General features: G+C 29.6%; 2 protein-coding genes across 2 annotated transcripts in view; both read left to right on the top strand.

Annotated features, from left to right (window-relative positions):
• LOC119608535 (nuclear factor of activated T-cells 5-like) overlaps positions 1–4,405 on the top strand; it is a gene marked incomplete at its 5' end in the record, with an annotated part of 29,994 nt that extends 25,589 nt beyond the window's left edge. The window contains 3 exon segments of the mRNA XM_037962991.1: positions 1–836; positions 3,752–4,036; positions 4,120–4,405. Of these exon segments, the coding sequence (XP_037818919.1) occupies positions 1–836; positions 3,752–4,036; positions 4,120–4,208 (1,210 nt within the window).
• An 8,131-nt stretch (positions 4,406–12,536) lies between these two features.
• Positions 12,537–15,983, top strand: LOC119608533. The gene is made up of 4 exons (XM_037962988.1): positions 12,537–12,580; positions 14,227–14,322; positions 15,303–15,586; positions 15,671–15,983. Exons 1-4 carry the CDS (start codon positions 12,537–12,539, stop codon positions 15,757–15,759), a joined length of 513 nt encoding a protein of 170 aa, XP_037818916.1. The 3' UTR covers positions 15,760–15,983.
• Positions 15,984–16,653: the final 670 nt, after the last annotated feature.

Genomic DNA, 16,653 nt, shown 5'->3' with positions numbered 1-16,653 from the left:
GGCAGCGGCGGCTGCTGCAGTAGTACTCGAACGTAGTCTCTCAAATTCCTCGGCCAGTTCGTCATCCGCCTCGGGTTCTCCCTTGTCGGGCACTTCACCTTCCAACTCACTCACCAGTCACAATTCACCCATAACACAAGATATTATCTTGAATTCTGAACCTTCTGTACAATTAACTCCCTCCTTGCCGCTGCAACAATTAATGCCTAACGGCTCAGCATCCTCGGTCAGTGTTAATCCTGAAGTTAGCCAATCGACCGGTCTATCTACCGACATCATAATGAACCCCTCCGTTTCACCCTCCACTATACTGTGTTCGGACAATGGGGCTGCCACAGCGGTGGTGCCGAATATTATGGCGCCACATCAGGTCACCATGGCCAATTCCATACTCAACGATATTGCCATGCAAGCCCAACCCACACAACAAGATGCTGCTGTAGCGGCGTTGGCCTTAAGCAACATCATAATGACACCGCCCAGTGATACAACAGTTGCCGTGCCACCCACCCCCTCCTCTATGCAACCTGAAGTTACCACCGCCACCTCGACGGCCGTGAGTAATATGATCATTAAAGCAGCAGCCGATTTTATTTCCAATCAAGAACAACAGACCCAACATCATCATCATTGTCATAGCAGTCATCAAACGCATCAGTCACCGCAACAGCAAATTATGTCTTCACAGACTGTCAATGCAGATCCTTTGTCGTGTAATCCTTTGAATTTGTTATTGAATCACTCGGATGTGGCACCCACTACACAGGCCAATGTTACGGCCGCCATGCTGTTAATGTCAATGAAAACGTGTCATCACAGTTTCCCGCCTTAGGCATGTAAGTACTTAACTAATGTTTTAAGAAAACTTTCAATAGATATTAATAAGAACTAAGCTCCATAATTGACCTTAGTTAGTTTGGTATCAGTTATTAGTTAGTTAGTTAGTTTAGTTGTTAGTTAGTAGTTAGTTAGTTAGTTAGTTAGTTAGTTAGTTGGTTAGTTAGTTAGTTATAGTTCGTTAGTTATTAGTTAGTTAGTTAAGTTAGTTACGTTACGGTAGTTAGTTAGTTAGTTAGTTAGTTAGTTAGTTCGTTTAGTTCGTTAGTTCAGTTACGTTCGTTCGTTCGTTAGTTAGTTCGTTAGTTAGTTAGTTAGTTCGTTAGTTCGTTAGTTATTAGTTAGTTAGTTAGTTAGTTCGTTAGTTCGTTTTTTTAGTTCGTTAGTTAGTTAGTTAGTTAGTTCGTTAGTTCGTTCGTTCGTTCGTTCGTTCGTTAGTTCGTTCGTTCGTTCGTTCGTTCGTTCGTTCGTTCGTTCGTTCGTTCGTTCGTTCGTTCGTTGTTCGTTCGTTCGTTTTCGTTTTTTTTTTTTTCGTGTTTTCGTTTTTCGTTCGTTCGTTCGTTCGTTTTTTTTCGTTCGTTCGTTCGTTCGTTCGTTCGTTCTTCGTTCGTTCGTTCGTTCGTTTTCGTTCGTTCGTTCGTTTCGTTTCGTTCGTTCGTTCGTTTTCGTTCGTTCGTTCTTTCGTTCGTTCGTTCGTTTCGTTCGTTCGTTCGTTCGTTCGTTCGTTCGTTCGTTCGTTCTTCGTTCGTTCGTTCGTTCGTTCGTTCGTTCGTTCGTTTTCGTTCGTTCGTCGTTCGTTCGTTCGTTCGTTGCTTCGTTCGTTCTTCGTTCGTTTAGTCGTTCGTTCGTTGATTAGTTCGTTAGTTAGTTAGGTGGGTAGAACCACAAAGATTCTATGGGGTGACCCTGATGAGAGCAAGACGAGAAATCTTCTCAAAATGAGCAGTCTGAGGTTAGTATGATGGTACGTATTCTCAGTGGACACACAGGATTACGAGCACATCTATACAAAATTGGACGTGCGAATTCAGACGAATGTAGAGCATGTGGAGAGGGACAGTGAAACTCTGGAGCACTTTCTTTGCCATTGTCAGGCATTCGTCGAAGTTTGATCCAAGTATCTTGGAAGTGATGTTATTCCGGAAATACATTCTTAACCAACACCGATTGGAAGATTCGTAGGAATTACATCCAGGAAACTGAGTTTCTGAACATGGAAAAATAATACATTCAGTGAAATTTTTTTTTTCTTGAATTGGAGCGCACAACAGGCCCGATAGTGGCCTAGGTGTATTTCTTCGGATTTGATGTAGTATACATCCTCCTATCAACCTAATAACCTAGTAGTTATTTGGTTGGTTAGTTAGTTAGTTTGTTAGTCAGTTAGTTAGTTAGTTAGTAGTTAGTTAGTTAGTTAGTTAGTTAGTTAGTTAGTTAGTTGTTAGTTAGTTGTTAGTTAGTTAGTTAGTTAGTTAGTTAGTAGTTAGTTAGTAGTTAGTTAGTTAGTTAGTTAGTTAGTAGTTAGTTAGTTAGTTAGTTAGTTCGTTCGTTAGTTAGTTAGTTAGTAGTAGTTCGTTGTTCGTTCGTTAGTTAGTTAGTTAGTTAGTTAGTTTAGTTAGTTAGTTAGTTAGTAGTTAGTTAGTTAGTTAGTTAGTAGGTAGTTAGTTAGTTAGTTAGTTAGTTAGTTAGTTAGTTAGTTAGTTAGTTAGTTAGTAGTTAGTTAGTTAGTAGTTAGTTAGTTAGTAGTTAGTTAGTTAGTTCGTTAGTTAGTTAGTTAGTTAGTTAGTTAGTAGTTAGTTAGTTAGTTAGTTAGTTAGTTATGTTAGTTAGTTAGTTAGTTGAGTTAGTTAGTTAGTTAGTTAGTTAGTTAGTTAGTTAGTTAGTTAGTTAGTTAGTTAGTTAGTTAGTTAGTTAGTTAGGTAGTTAGTTTAGTTAGTGATTAGTTAGTTTTAGTTAGTTAGTTAGTTAGTTAGATTATGTAGTAGTTTAGTTAGTTAGTTAGGTTAGTTAGTTAGTTAGGTTAGTTAGTTAGTTAGTTAGTAGTTAGTTAGTTAGTTATAGTTAGTTAGTTAGTTAGTTAGTTAGTTAGTTAGTTAGTAGTTAGTTAGTAGTAGTTAGTTCGTTAGTTAGTTAGTTAGTTAGTTAGTTAGTTAGTTAGTTAGTTAGTTAGTTAGTTTAAGTTAGTTAGTTAGTTAGTTAGTTAGTTAGTTAGTTAGTTAGTTAGTTAGTTAGTTAGTTAGTAGTTAGTTAGTTAGTTAGTTAGTTAGTTAGTTAGTTAGTTAGTTATTAGTTAGTTAGTGTAGTAGTAGTTAGTTAGTTAGTTAGTTAGTAGTAGTTAGTTAGTTAGTTGTTAGTAGTTAGTTAGTTAGTTAGTTAGTAGTTAGTTAGTTAGTTAGTTAGTTAGTTAGTTACGTTAGTTAGTTAGTTAGTTAGTTAGTTAGTTAGTAGTAGTTAGTTAGTTAGTTAGTTAGTTAGTAGTTAGTTAGTTAGTTAGTTAGTTAGTTAGTTAGTTAGTTAGTTAGTTAGTTAGTTAGTTAGTTAGTTAGTAGTAGTTAGTTAGTTAGTTAGTAGTTAGTTAGTAGTAGTTAGTTAGTAGTTAGTTAGTAGTTAGTTAGTTAGTTAGTAGTTAGTTAGTAGTTAGTTAGTTAGTTAGTTAGTTAGTTAGTTAGTTGTTAGTTAGTTAGTTAGTTAGTTAGTTAGTTAGTAGTTAGTTAGTTAGTTAGTTAGTTAGTTAGTTAGTTAGTGTTAGTTAGTTAGTTAGTTAGTTAGTTGATTAGTTAGTTAGTTAGTTAGTTAGTTAGTTAGTTAGTTAGTTCGTTCGTTCGTTAGTTAGTTAGTTAGTTAGTTAGTTAGTTAGTTAGTTCCTAAAATTCATATACAATTATTAATTTCCTTTTCTCATTTCTCTTTAAAGAACAAACACCACCCCAAGAATCTCTGATTGTTGCACTGGCCACTGAAAATGCCCTACAGAAATCGTAGCAGCGGCGGCTAACCACTAATGGAGCCGTAGTAGTTACCCAAGAAACACCAGCACCTCCCACACCCAATCTACATCCAGTAGCGGCGGCAGCAGTAGGAGCCGTAGCAGCTGCTGCAGCAGCAGCTGTAGCACCACTAGCACCAATACCCCAAGACTTGACCACTATGTCGGATCAGGATCTTTTAAGCTACATAAATCCCAGTACATTTGATCAAGGTATGTAAACGGAAAAGTCTAGTCCATTTCGAACAAACTATCAGCAACGATAGTTGTGTAATTAAAATTGTTTTTTTCAATAGTGTCTTTTTATAATTGCAGTCTAAGAGATGAGAACAACACCAACAGTTTGTACTACAACAATCAAGAGGACCAATATCGTAATAATTGACCTGAAAAGTATAAAAGGGAAAACAGAAAAACATAATGAAACTGAAACTGAAAAACGGCTTAAAATTATGTTTAACAAGTAAAATTTCGTTTTGAAAGTATTGACCGAGATTTTAGTTATACTTTGCTAAATTTTGAAAAAGAAACATAAACGAGGGATAAATTTCTTATGGAAAATCAAAAAATCAAAAAAAAAAACTGGAAAACTGAAAAATTTTATTAATAACATTGTATGTACAAATACTATACAAAAAAAACTAAATTAAATTTAACAAACAAAAACTAAAAATTAACAAATGGGATCATTATTATAAACCAATTTAAGAAGTCAGTGTTATACAATTGATGTTTTATTATTATTATTACATATATATTATATTATTATATATACATATACTACATATTTAAAAAGTTTAACTGTTTTTCTTATTACATACATACCTATACATATATATTTACTTTTATAAATATTTTTTTTTATTAAAATAAATTTCATTTTGTAATAATTACACTGCAACACTTTAAGTCAAATTATTGTTATATTATCTCATCTTTATATAATATACAAAACTATATATACAAATTGTTATATACATATACACTTATTATATACATATATGTATGTATATATGTATTTATATGTTCACATATAACTATATGTAAATATATATAAGTGTGTTAAAAAAAAAATTAATGACTGCCATATGAAAACACTATTTTTTAAACAAAATTTAACAGAAATCTAAGTTAATGTTTTTTTATTTTATTTTATTATTTAACTAAGTTATGCCTATATCTTTACATATATTCATACATTAATTTAAAAATTAAACTATAAATGTATGAACTACAAAACAAAAACAAAACTAATGTGTCTATTTATTTTCTAATAAACAAAAAAAACTAAACGAACTTTCTTTACACTAAAACTGGAAAATAAGGCTTTAAAAGCACTCGAAATTTAGTTGAACAAAATATTTAATTAAAAACTAAATTTATATATTAAATATTTACTTACACCTTTAATTATAGTAAAAATTAAATTTAAAACTGCACTTGTTGTTGGTTTTTTTCTATAAACTAAATACAAAATTTGTACTAATTAATAAATTTCACCTAAAACTATGCTAAAGTTTTTAGTTTTCCTTTAAATTCCCCCTTGTAACAATTTATTTAACTTTTCTGTTTTTATTTTTTTTCCAAATATCTCTCATATACGTAATATTTATTACCTTTTTTTACATTTGTGTCACTTTTTTTTCTTAGAAATGCTCAAGTCTGAATTATGTTATTTAATTTTTTTTTATAGTAACTACATTTTTTTTCATATTTAATCATAATTTTTAACTTAAAAAATCCCTTACATAAAAAGAAAACAATGAAAAGCAAAAAATTGGCAGAGAGAAAAAATTTTAAAAGACTTTTAGTTTTTATCTTTAAATTCTTTTTTTTTTTTGTTATATACTTTATATTATTATATTATATTATTTTTTTAGTTTTTATTTAAACTAAGTATTAATTAGTCATGTTTATTTGCTAAGTCTTTGTTTTGTAAATTTTTTTTGAAAATTTTTTCTTTCTTTTATTAAGGCTTTATAAGGTTTTGTTAATTATTAATCAATCATATATTTTTTTTTAAGTTAAATAAATAAAAAACAAACAATTTGTTAATTAAAAAAACGAAAAATAGTTAATGGAAAGTTTTTATTTTTAAAAAAATCCTTTTTTTTAAGTTTTCTTTTTTACAAAATCTATATAAATAATCGATAAACTCAGGAACTAAGGCACCTGATAGGACAAAATTTCATATACATATGTATGTATATGTTTCAGGCATAATGAGAAGTAGAATTCTATAGTTGAAACGAAAAGTCGACTTTTTTCATTTAGTTAAAAGTCGACTTTTCGACTTTTTGCATTTTATGAAAAGTCGATTTTTTCGACTTTTTCATTTAATTAAAAGTCGACTTTTAGACTTTTCGACTCTAAGTATTTTATAAATAATCGACTTTTCGACTTTTTTCGACTTTTTCCGACTTTTTGACTATTTTCGACTTCTTTCGAATTTTTTTCGCCTATTTTTATACTTTTTTCGAGTTTTTTTTTTAGAGTTTTTGACTTTTTTTCCACTTTTTTAAAATTTCCGACTATTTTTGACTTTTTTCTACAATTTTCGAGTTTTCGACTTTTTTCCGACTTTTTTTCGACTTATCGACTTTTTTCGACTTTTCGACTTTTATTAACAAAGTCGACTTTTCGACTTTTTTCACAGACGATAGTCGAGTTATCGACTTTTTTGGAACAAAATAGTCGACTTCGACTTTTCGACTTTTTTCGACAAAAAGTCGATTGTTCGATTATTCGAAAGTCGATTTATAGAACCCTAATGAGAAGTGTAAAGTTTTAAATTTGTCCCACAGATGGCGCCGAAGTTTTAATTTTTTTTTTGTCTAAACCGATTATCTTAAAATTTGATGGGTATACACATCTTCACATGTCTAAAAATGTTCCTTTGTATTTATGCTGTTGATGTCATGCTTATGATATCACTCGGTTATAACGAAATTGTGTATTCCACATTAGAGTCCTGCTTGAGTAACTCTATTTGCTTCTCACAATGAGTAATCCATTGCATTGTATTTGACTCGTTTTTATTCCCTGCACCTTCGGGAGTTTGTCATTTCGTTTGTAAGTTCCACAATATCATTTTTCGACCCTATAAAGAATATTAATCTGTATCCTTATAGATCTGTCTGTTCGTCTGTCTGTCTGTCTGCATGAATGTTGTAATCAGTTTTTTGAAGACCCCTGATAACCGTGTAATAAAAATCTTCTACATCTCCATCAGATACGCTTTCGAGAAGTGATTTAGTGGTTGAAAACCACCAAATTTGTATGTATATCAAATGAAAGATACTCGATATTAAAGGAACAATATGTGCATGTTTTTGGAGATTTCGCTCACAGCATTTCGATTATTGTGTAAAAGTTAAAAATATTAAAAATATTCGAAATCAGTACGAAAATTCGAAAAATCAGAGGGAAACAAAGTGTAAAAAATCAAAGAAAATCCTGCAATTCCCAAAAATTGGAGCGTAAATGCCGAAAATGGTCTTTTTTACAATTTTGTCCATAGGACCCACATTGCACTCGGTGCTGGGAAATAGTTTGAAGACAATTACAGAAGACATCAAGGTTTCCAAAACCGCTTTCTGTTTTCTGATTCCAGTTTTAGGATTATAGAACATACAGACCAAAGTGGAAATTTTTATTAAAAAAAATACATATGTCAAACTCGGAATTGCGTAAAAGCGACTTATTGAAAAATATGACTTGTTATCTTATACCAAAATGTTTTCCGTAAAGATACCTTCCACATAAACATAAATGTTTGTAACGCTACATATAACATTGTGATGGTCTAGATAAGAACTACGTAACCCATCCATGCTTAACATCAGAGTAATCTCAAAACTACTACCTTGCTAAAATTATGAGAGTACATGGTCCAATGTAATGCAGGCTATGAACCATGTAGTTTTCAAATAAATAAACAGGGAACATGTCCGCATTACACAGGACTACTAAACGGAGACGTCATTAAATCCGCGGTTGCAAGATACCGCATGATTGTCGTACTTGGAGGTCGCCTACCGCCCAAAGCAGACACTGAATGAAGCCTGCCGCGGAAAACAAGAGTAGTAATAGCACAACTAAGATAGGGATGGAGCAAAAGGCTTAATGATTACTGGTCACGCATAGACCGTGCCGTCCCCACTTTGTCCGATAGATTTATGGACACATCTAGTTGAAGCAGCACAATTTGTAGGCCCAGAGATTGATGTAGAGCTCACCAAGTAGATTATTGTATAGTTTTAGCTATTACAACAATCGGATTACGTTCCCACGACAATTGAAACTTCGCTCGATTCCCATCAGCCAAAGATGGTCAATTCAGCCACAGCTACAACAACCGTACGTTTTTTTTCCCCAGGGAACAATATTTAGTCACAGCCAATCTGTTAAAACAACAACAACTAAACGGATTATGTACTCCAATAATATTTGCAGGGGAGTAGTTTTGGGATTTCCTAAATGGATCAGGTATTCCAATCAGTTTTGCAGGGATGTTCTTAAAGTTGTTTTTAAATAAAAAAACCATCATTTTGTTTTAATTTTTTAAAGTGAAAATGCTTTATTTTTGGATCCATCAATGATATTGCTCCGACATTTTTATATATTAATAGTAATTCGGTTGTCCAACTACCAAAGTTCAAAATTACGACCTATTCCAAAAATAAAAAAATCTTTAAAATCAAAAGATTTTTTATTTTTCGTATATTTTGAAAACATATGTATGTAAACTCAAATACTCCTTGTTTAAGCTCATGTCAAACAAGTCATTTAGGAATACCACATTTACATATTTCCAAAAAATTTTTATACTACCCCACTTAAAATCATACAAATATCGTCACCTAAAATTGCATCTCTAATTTTACAAATAATAACTTTTTTGGTATATATTAATGCGTTTACATTTCGTGGAAGGAAAATATTAAAGGACAATATACACAACCATAAAAATTTTGCTACAAAACGTTTAACTAAACTGCCACTAAATTGTTCCTGATTGAAAGCAAACGAAGACAAAATCTTTTTAAAATTTACTCAACTTTATTAAGATAAGATTTGGTTTTGGGCATTAATGACTGCTATGCTGCCCAGTCACTAATTCTGTAAATCAACTACGAGTTTTTCCTAATTTTTCATTAAAATAAAAATAATTCTAAGTGCCTACCTTTAGGAATATATACTTTTAGATAGACACTTTTAATAATCTTAAAATTTCTATTTAAAACTGCAAAATTAATTTATTTCATAAATAAATAAACTAATTCCACTTTTAGGTTTTTTATATATAATAATTTCAATTTGTATTATTTTCTTTAAATTTTTATCATTATTTTGTATATTTTTTTCTTAATTATTTTATTAACGAAAAATAAAATATTAGGCTCTTAATAAAATATTTAAATAAAAACTGAAACAGCTGAAAATAAGTCAAATTAATAAATGAATGTGTTTTAAAAATGAAATCTTAAAGATTTTTAATTGTGGTGTTATTTATAAAAAAAATGTTTTAAAACTGAACAAAATAAGAAAATGTCTGACTGTGTTTTGAAAAAAAAAATTGGAATGTTATATTTAATGTTTAGTAAATAAGTGTTTTTAAATGTTTACACACACTCTATTTAGTATAACGAATGGAAAAAGAGTATAAAAACTAAGGTTTCTGAAATTATACAATATAAATTATTATACTATATATTATACACATAAATAACTATTATATACACACAATTAATTGTTAAAGAAAAACAATATTGAATTTATTAACAAATTGGGAAAAATAAATATAAAAAACAAAACTGAACTTATTAAATGTACAAGGAATAGAATAGTTAACTAAATGGTTTCAAAATAAATAAATTTATGAAAAATAAAATTAAAAAGCTAAAATATCAAGTGTTTACTTTTTTTGCATATATCAGGCATGGAAAATTCAGAGCTTTGGTACTTTTTCAGTACTTTTTCTAGTCTAGTATATAGTCTAGTCTTTAGTCTATAGTCTAGTCTAGTCTAGTCTTTAGTCTATAATCTAGTCTTTAGTATATAGTCTAGTCTATAGTCTAGTATATAGTCTAGTCTGTAGTCTAGTCTATAGTCTAGTCTATAGTCTAGTCTATAGTCTAGTCTATAGTCTAGTCTATAGTCTAGTCTATAGTCTAGTCTATAGTCTAGTCTATAGTCTAGTCTATAGTCTAGTCTACAGTCTAGTCTATAGTCTAGTCTATAGTCTAGTCTATAGTCTAGTCTATATTCTAGTCTATAGTCTAGTCTATAGTCTAGTCTATAGTCTAGTCTATAGTCTAGTCTATAGTCTAGTCTATAGTCTAGTCTATAGTCTAGTCTATAGTCTAGTCTATAGTCTAGTCTATAGTCTAATAGTCTAGTCTATAGTCTAGTCTATAGTCTAGTCTATAGTCTAGTCTATAGTCTAGTCTATAGTCTAGTCTATAGTCTAGTCTATAGTCTAGTCTATAGTCTAGTCTATAGTCTAGTCTATAGTCTAGTCTATAGTCTAGTCTATAGTCTAGTCTATAGTCTAGTCTATAGTCTAGTCTATAGTCTAGTCTATAGTCTAGTCTATAGTCTAGTCTATAGTCTAGTCTATAGTCTAGTCTATAGTCTAGTCTATAGTCTAGTCTATAGTCTAGTCTATAGTCTAGTCTATAGTCTAGTCTATAGTCTAGTCTATAGTCTAGTCTATAGTCTAGTCTATAGTCTAGTCTAGTCTATAGTCTAGTCTATAGTCTAGTCTATAGTCTAGTCTATAGTCTAGTCTATAGTCTAGTCTATAGTCTAGTCTATAGTCTAGTCTATAGTCTAGTCTATAGTCTAGTCTATAGTCTAGTCTATAGTCTAGTCTATAGTCTAGTCTATAGTCTAGTCTATAGTCTAGTCTATAGTCTAGTCTATAGTCTAGTCTATAGTCTAGTCTATAGTCTAGTCTATAGTATGTAGTCTATAGTCTAGTCTATAGTCTAGTCTATAGTCTAGTCTATAGTCTAGTCTATAGTCTAGTCTATAGTCTAGTCTATAGTCTAGTCTATAGTCTAGTCTATAGTCTAGTCTATAGTCTAGTCTATAGTCTAGTCTATAGTCTAGTCTATAGTCTAGTCTAGTCTAGTCTATAGTCTAGTCTATAGTCTAGTCTATAGTCTAGTCTATAGTCTAGTCTATAGTCTAGTCTTTAGTCTAGTCTATAGTCTAGTCTATAGTCTAGTCTATAGTCTAGTCTATAGTCTAGTCTATAGTCTAGTCTATAGTCTAGTCTATAGTCTAGTCTATAGTCTAGTCTATAGTCTAGTCTATAGTCTAGTCTATAGTCTAGTCTATAGTCTAGTCTATAGTCTAGTCTATAGTCTAGTCTATAGTCTAGTCTATAGTCTAGTCTATAGTCTAGTCTATAGTCTAGTCTATAGTCTAGTCTATAGTCTAGTCTATAGTCTAGTCTATAGTCTAGTCTATAGTCTAGTCTATAGTCCAGTCTATAGTCTAGTCTATAGTCTAGTCAATAATCTAGTCTAGACTAGTCCATAGTCTAGTCTATAGTTCAGTCTAGTCTTTAGTCTGGCCTATAGTCCAATGGAAAATTAATTTAGTACTTTAAAACATAAAAAGTTATAATTTTTGTTTTAAATTAGTACTACATATTTCAAAATTTAAATTTTCCATGCCTGGTATATAGATTACTTGCCTTTATTTCTGTTGTTGTTGTAGTTGTCTCCTTATTTTACAGCTGAAACACAATATGTAGTTACTTTTTTTTCTCACATTTTGGTTACATACAATTTCTTTAAATAATTGTAATAATGTAATAACAACAACATATTAATGATTTGCTAATATACATATACTCCCTCTTACACTCCCACTCAAAAACACTCTCTTTCGTGTTTCGATGCCTTCTAACAATTGCCTTAACAAATTTGACAAATTGCACATTTTTATTAAATTTTCTAATACATTTTTCACTTATTTCTTAAATTTTTATAAATATTTTTATATACCGATATAAATTAACATTTCTTTAATATTATGCAACAAAAATATTTTATTATTAACAATTAATTTATGTTTTATTTAAATTTAAACAGTATCTTTAAGCCTAAGCAACCGAACACTTTAGAAATATTAAGAAAACTAATGAAATGGAACAATGACAAAAAGCATCCGTCATTGCAGTTGTTGTTATTGTTAGTAGATAGTTGCTCTTTAAATTGAGTTCTAATAATAACAACAACGACAATTTCTATTACCTTTTGTTGCTTTTGTTATTTGTCTTCTTCTTTAGTAGCGAAAAATTTCCTGTTTAAATTAATTTAAAGCGTTAATTAATTGTTAATATTTAAATATTTTTGTTTGAAAATTGTTTATAAATACCGTTATGAAGAAAAGTTTATAAAAGTGTTAAATTATTAGTTTTAAAAAAGTGTTTAAAAATTTGCCAAAAATTCATTGCAATTTTGTTAGGCCGAGCGCGTCGATCGGTGGTTTTCTTTTGTCGGGCTATTCGTTTTGTTAAGTGATGAGAAAGAAGCATTAATTAAAAGGGGTAGTGGGAAAGTTTGGAAAAAAGTCTGAGGGGAAAAGTTGTGAAAAATAAAGGAAAAAAGGTTCACGAAAGAGTGGTGGGTATGCATATATGTAAATATGTATGTGTTTCAAAGTGGAAATATTGTTTTTGGTTGCATGCAAGGAAATGCAAACGGGAGAATATCGCTATTTGAACAGCAAAAGAAAAAGGTGAGTGATTTGAAATAACTAATACAATTTGTTTTATTTCCTTATTAAAATAATTTTTCTGTTATAATAAATTTGACTATGGTCTTCGCTAAAGTACAATCCATAACCTAGACTGTTCTATAGTCTAGATTTCTTCTAATAAAACGAAGATTTACAACTTAAGGAGTAGATTTGGAAAAAAACGATTTGCATACATTAAGAATGATGTAGTAAAACTTAAATTGGGATGAAAAATACAACAAAATAGTAATCAAAAGTAACAGCATACCTTTAGGATGAACAAATTCACTAACCTTTTTATTGAAATTTACATGATGGAATTTGTGTTGAATTTTACATTAAAAATTCACCAGATCTTTTCATTCAACGCGTTAGTTAGTTAGTTAGTAGTTAGTTAGTTAGTTAGTTGTTAGTTAGTTAGTTAGTTAGTTAGTTAGTTAGTAGTTAGTTAGTTAGTTAGGTTAGTTAGTTAGTTAGTAGTTAGTTAGTTAGTTAGTTTAGTTAGTTAGTTAGTTAGTTAGTAGTTAGTTAGTTAGTTAGTTAGTTAGTTAGTTAGTTAGTTAGTTAGTAGTTAGTTAGTTAGTAGTAGTTAGTTAGTTAGTTAGTAGTTAGTTAGTTAGTTAGTTAGTTAGTTAGTTAGTTAGTTAGTTAGTTAGTTAGTTAGTTAGTTAGTTAGTTAGTTAGTTAGTTAGTTAGTTAGTAGTTAGTTAGTTAGTTAGTTAGTTAGTTAGTTAGTTAGTTAGTTAGTTATAGTTAGTTAGTAGTTAGTTAGTTAGTTAGTTAGTTAGTTAGTTAGTTAGTTAGTTAGTTAGTTAGTTAGTTAGTTAGTTAGTTAGTTAGTTAGTTAGTTAGTTAGTTAGTTAGTTAGTTAGTAGTTAGTTAGTTAGTTAGTTAGTTAGTTAGTTAGTAGTTAGTTAGTTAGTTAGTTAGTTAGTTAGTTAGTTAGTTAGTTAGTTAGTTAGTTAGTAGTTAGTTAGTTAGTTAGTTAGTTAGTTAGTTAGTTAGTTAGTTAGTAGTTAGTAGTTAGTTAGTTAGTTAGTTAGTTAGTTAGTTAGTTAGTTAGTTAGTTAGTTAGTTAGTTAGTTAGTTAGTTAGTTAGTTAGTTAGTTAGTTAGTTAGTTAGTTAGTTAGTTAGTTAGTTAGTTAGTTAGTTAGTAGTTAGTTAGTTAGTTAGTTAGTTAGTAGTTAGTTAGTTAGTTAGTTAGTTAGTTAGTTAGTTAGTTAGTTAGTTAGTTAGTTAGTTAGTTAGTTAGTTAGTTAGTTAGTTAGTTAGTTAGTTAGTTAGTTAGTAGTTAGTTAGTAGTTAGTTAGTTAGTTAGTTAGTTAGTTAGTTAGTTAGTTAGTAGTTAGTTAGTTAGTTAGTTAGTTAGTAGTTAGTTAGTTAGTTAGTTAGTTAGTTAGTTAGTTAGTTAGTAGTTAGTTAGTTAGTTAGTTAGTTAGTTAGTTAGTTAGTTAGTAGTTAGTTAGTTAGTTAGTTAGTTAGTTAGTAGTTAGTTAGTTAGTTAGTTAGTTAGTTAGTTAGTTAGTTAGTAGTTAGTTAGTTAGTTAGTTAGTTAGTTAGTTAGTTAGTTAGTTAGTTAGTTAGTTAGTTAGTTAGTTAGTAGTATACAGTATTAATTCCCTTTTTCTTCATTTCTCATTTAAAGAACAACACCACCCCAAGAATCTCTGATTGTTGCACTGGCCACTGAAAATGCCCTACAGAAATCTGTAGCAGCGGCGGCTATAACCCCAATGGAGCCGTAGTACCCAAGAAACACCCGCACCTCCCACACCCAATCTACATCCAGTAGCGGTTAGTTAGTTAGTTAGTTAGGTTAGTTAGGTAGTTAGTTAGTTAGTAGTTAGTTAGTTAGTTAGTTAGTTAGTTAGTTAGTTAGTTAGTTAGTTAGTTAGTAGTTAGTTAGTTAGTAGTTAGTTAGTTAGTTAGTTAGTTAGTTAGTTAGTTAGTTAGTAGTTAGTTAGTTAGTTAGTTAGTTAGTTAGTTAGTTAGTAGTTAGTTAGTTAGTTAGTTAGTTAGTTAGTTAGTTAGTTAGTTAGTTAGTTAGTTAGTTAGTTAGTTAGTTAGTTAGTTAGTTAGTTAGTTAGTTAGTTAGTTAGTTAGTTAGTTAGTAGTTAGTTAGTTAGTTAGTTAGTTAGTTAGTTAGTTAGTAGTTAGTTAGTTAGTTAGTTAGTTAGTTAGTTAGTTAGTAGTTAGTTAGTTAGTTAGTTAGTTAGTTAGTTAGTTAGTTAGTAGTTAGTTAGTTAGTTAGTTAGTTAGTTAGTTAGTTAGTAGTTAGTTAGTTAGTTAGTTAGTTAGTTAGTTAGTTAGTTAGTTAGTAGTTAGTTAGTTAGTTAGTTAGTTAGTAGTTAGTTAGTTAGTTAGTTAGTTAGTTAGTTAGTTAGTTAGTTAGTTAGTTAGTTAGTTAGTTAGTTAGTTAGTTAGTTAGTAGTTAGTTAGTTAGTTAGTTAGTTAGTTAGTTAGTAGTTAGTTAGTTAGTTAGTTAGTAGTTAGTTAGTTAGTAGTTAGTTAGTTAGTTAGTTAGTTAGTTAGTTAGTTAGTTAGTTAGTTAGTTAGTTAGTTAGTTAGTAGTAGTTAGTTAGTTAGTTAGTTAGTTAGTTAGTTAGTTAGTAGTTAGTTAGTTAGTTAGTTAGTTAGTTAGTTAGTTAGTTAGTTAGTTAGTTAGTTAGTTAGTTAGTATACAGTTATTAATTTCCCTTTTTCTTCATTTCTCATTTAAAGAACAACACCACCCCAAGAATCTCTGATTGTTGCACTGGCCACTGAAAATGCCCTACAGAAATCTGTAGCAGCGGCGGCTATAACCACCAATGGAGCCGTAGTTACCCAAGAAACACCAGCACCTCCCACACCCAATCTACATCCAGTAGCGGCGGCAGCAGTAGGAGCCGTAGCAGCTGCTGCAGCAGCAGCTGTAGCACCACTAGCACCAATACCCCAAGACTTGACCACTATGTCGGATCAGGATCTTTTAAGCTACATAAATCCCAGTACATTTGATCAAGGTATGTAAACGGAAAAGTCTAGTCCATTTCGAACAAACTATCAGCAACGATAGTTGTGTAAATAAAATTGTTTTTTTTCAATAGTGTCTTTTTATAATTGCAGTCTAAGAGATGAGAACAACGCCAACAGTTTGTACTGCAACAATCAAGAGGACCAATATCGTAATAATTGACCTGAAAAGTATAAAAGGGGAAACAGAAAAACATAATGAAACTGAAACTGAAAACGGCTTAAAATTATGTTTAACAAGTAAAATTTCGTTTCGAAAGTATTGACCGAGATTTTAGTTATACTTTGCTAAATTTTGAAAAAGAAACATAAACGAGGGATAATTTCTTATGGAAAATCAAAAAATCAAAAAAAAAAAAAAAAAAACTGGAAAACTAAAAAATTTTATTAATAACATTGTATGTACAAATACTATACAAAAAAAAAACTAAATTAAATTTAACAAACAAAAACTAAAAATTAACAAATGGGATCATTATTATAAACCAATTTAAGAAGTCAGTGTTATACAATTGATGTTTATTATTATTATTACATATATTATTATTATTATATATACATATAACTACATATTTAAAAAGTTTAACTGTTTTTCTTATTACATACATACCTATACTTATATATTTACTTTCATAAATATTTTTTTTTATTAAAATAAATTTCATTTTGTAATAATTACACTGCAACACTTTAAAGTCAAATTATTGTTATATTATCTCATCTTTATATAATATACAAAACTATATATACAAATTGTTATATACATATACACTTATTATATACATATATGTATGTATATATGTATTTATATGTTCACATATAACTATATGTAAATATATATAAGTGTGTTAAAAAAAATTAATGACTGCCATATGAAAACACTATTTTTTAAACAAACAAAATTTAACAGAAATCTAAGTTAATGTTTTTTTATTTTATTTTATTATTTAACTAAGTTATGCCTATATCTTTACATATATTCATACATTAATTTAAAAATTAAACTATAAATGTATGAACTACAGAAAACAAAACTAATGTGTCTATTTATTTTCTA

This window comes from Lucilia sericata, unplaced genomic scaffold, assembly GCF_015586225.1.
Source record: "Lucilia sericata isolate MDLA Ls3-8-SP2 unplaced genomic scaffold, ASM1558622v1 Contig000847F_arrow, whole genome shotgun sequence".
Taxonomy (NCBI): Eukaryota; Metazoa; Arthropoda; class Insecta; order Diptera; family Calliphoridae; genus Lucilia; species Lucilia sericata.
The sequence above is the reverse complement of the archived record's forward strand: the minus strand, read 5'-3'. Positions and strand labels throughout refer to the sequence as shown.

Coding starts and splice junctions, on each gene's coding strand:
- LOC119608533 (XM_037962988.1), top strand. CDS start 12,537: ATGCAAACGGGAGAATATCGCTATTTGAACAGCAAAAGAAAAAG. Junction 12,581..14,226: donor TTGAACAGCAAAAGAAAAAG/GTGAGTGATTTG, acceptor TCTCATTTAAAG/AACAACACCACCCCAAGAAT. Junction 14,323..15,302: donor GCTATAACCCCAATGGAGCC/GTAGTACCCAAG, acceptor TCTCATTTAAAG/AACAACACCACCCCAAGAAT.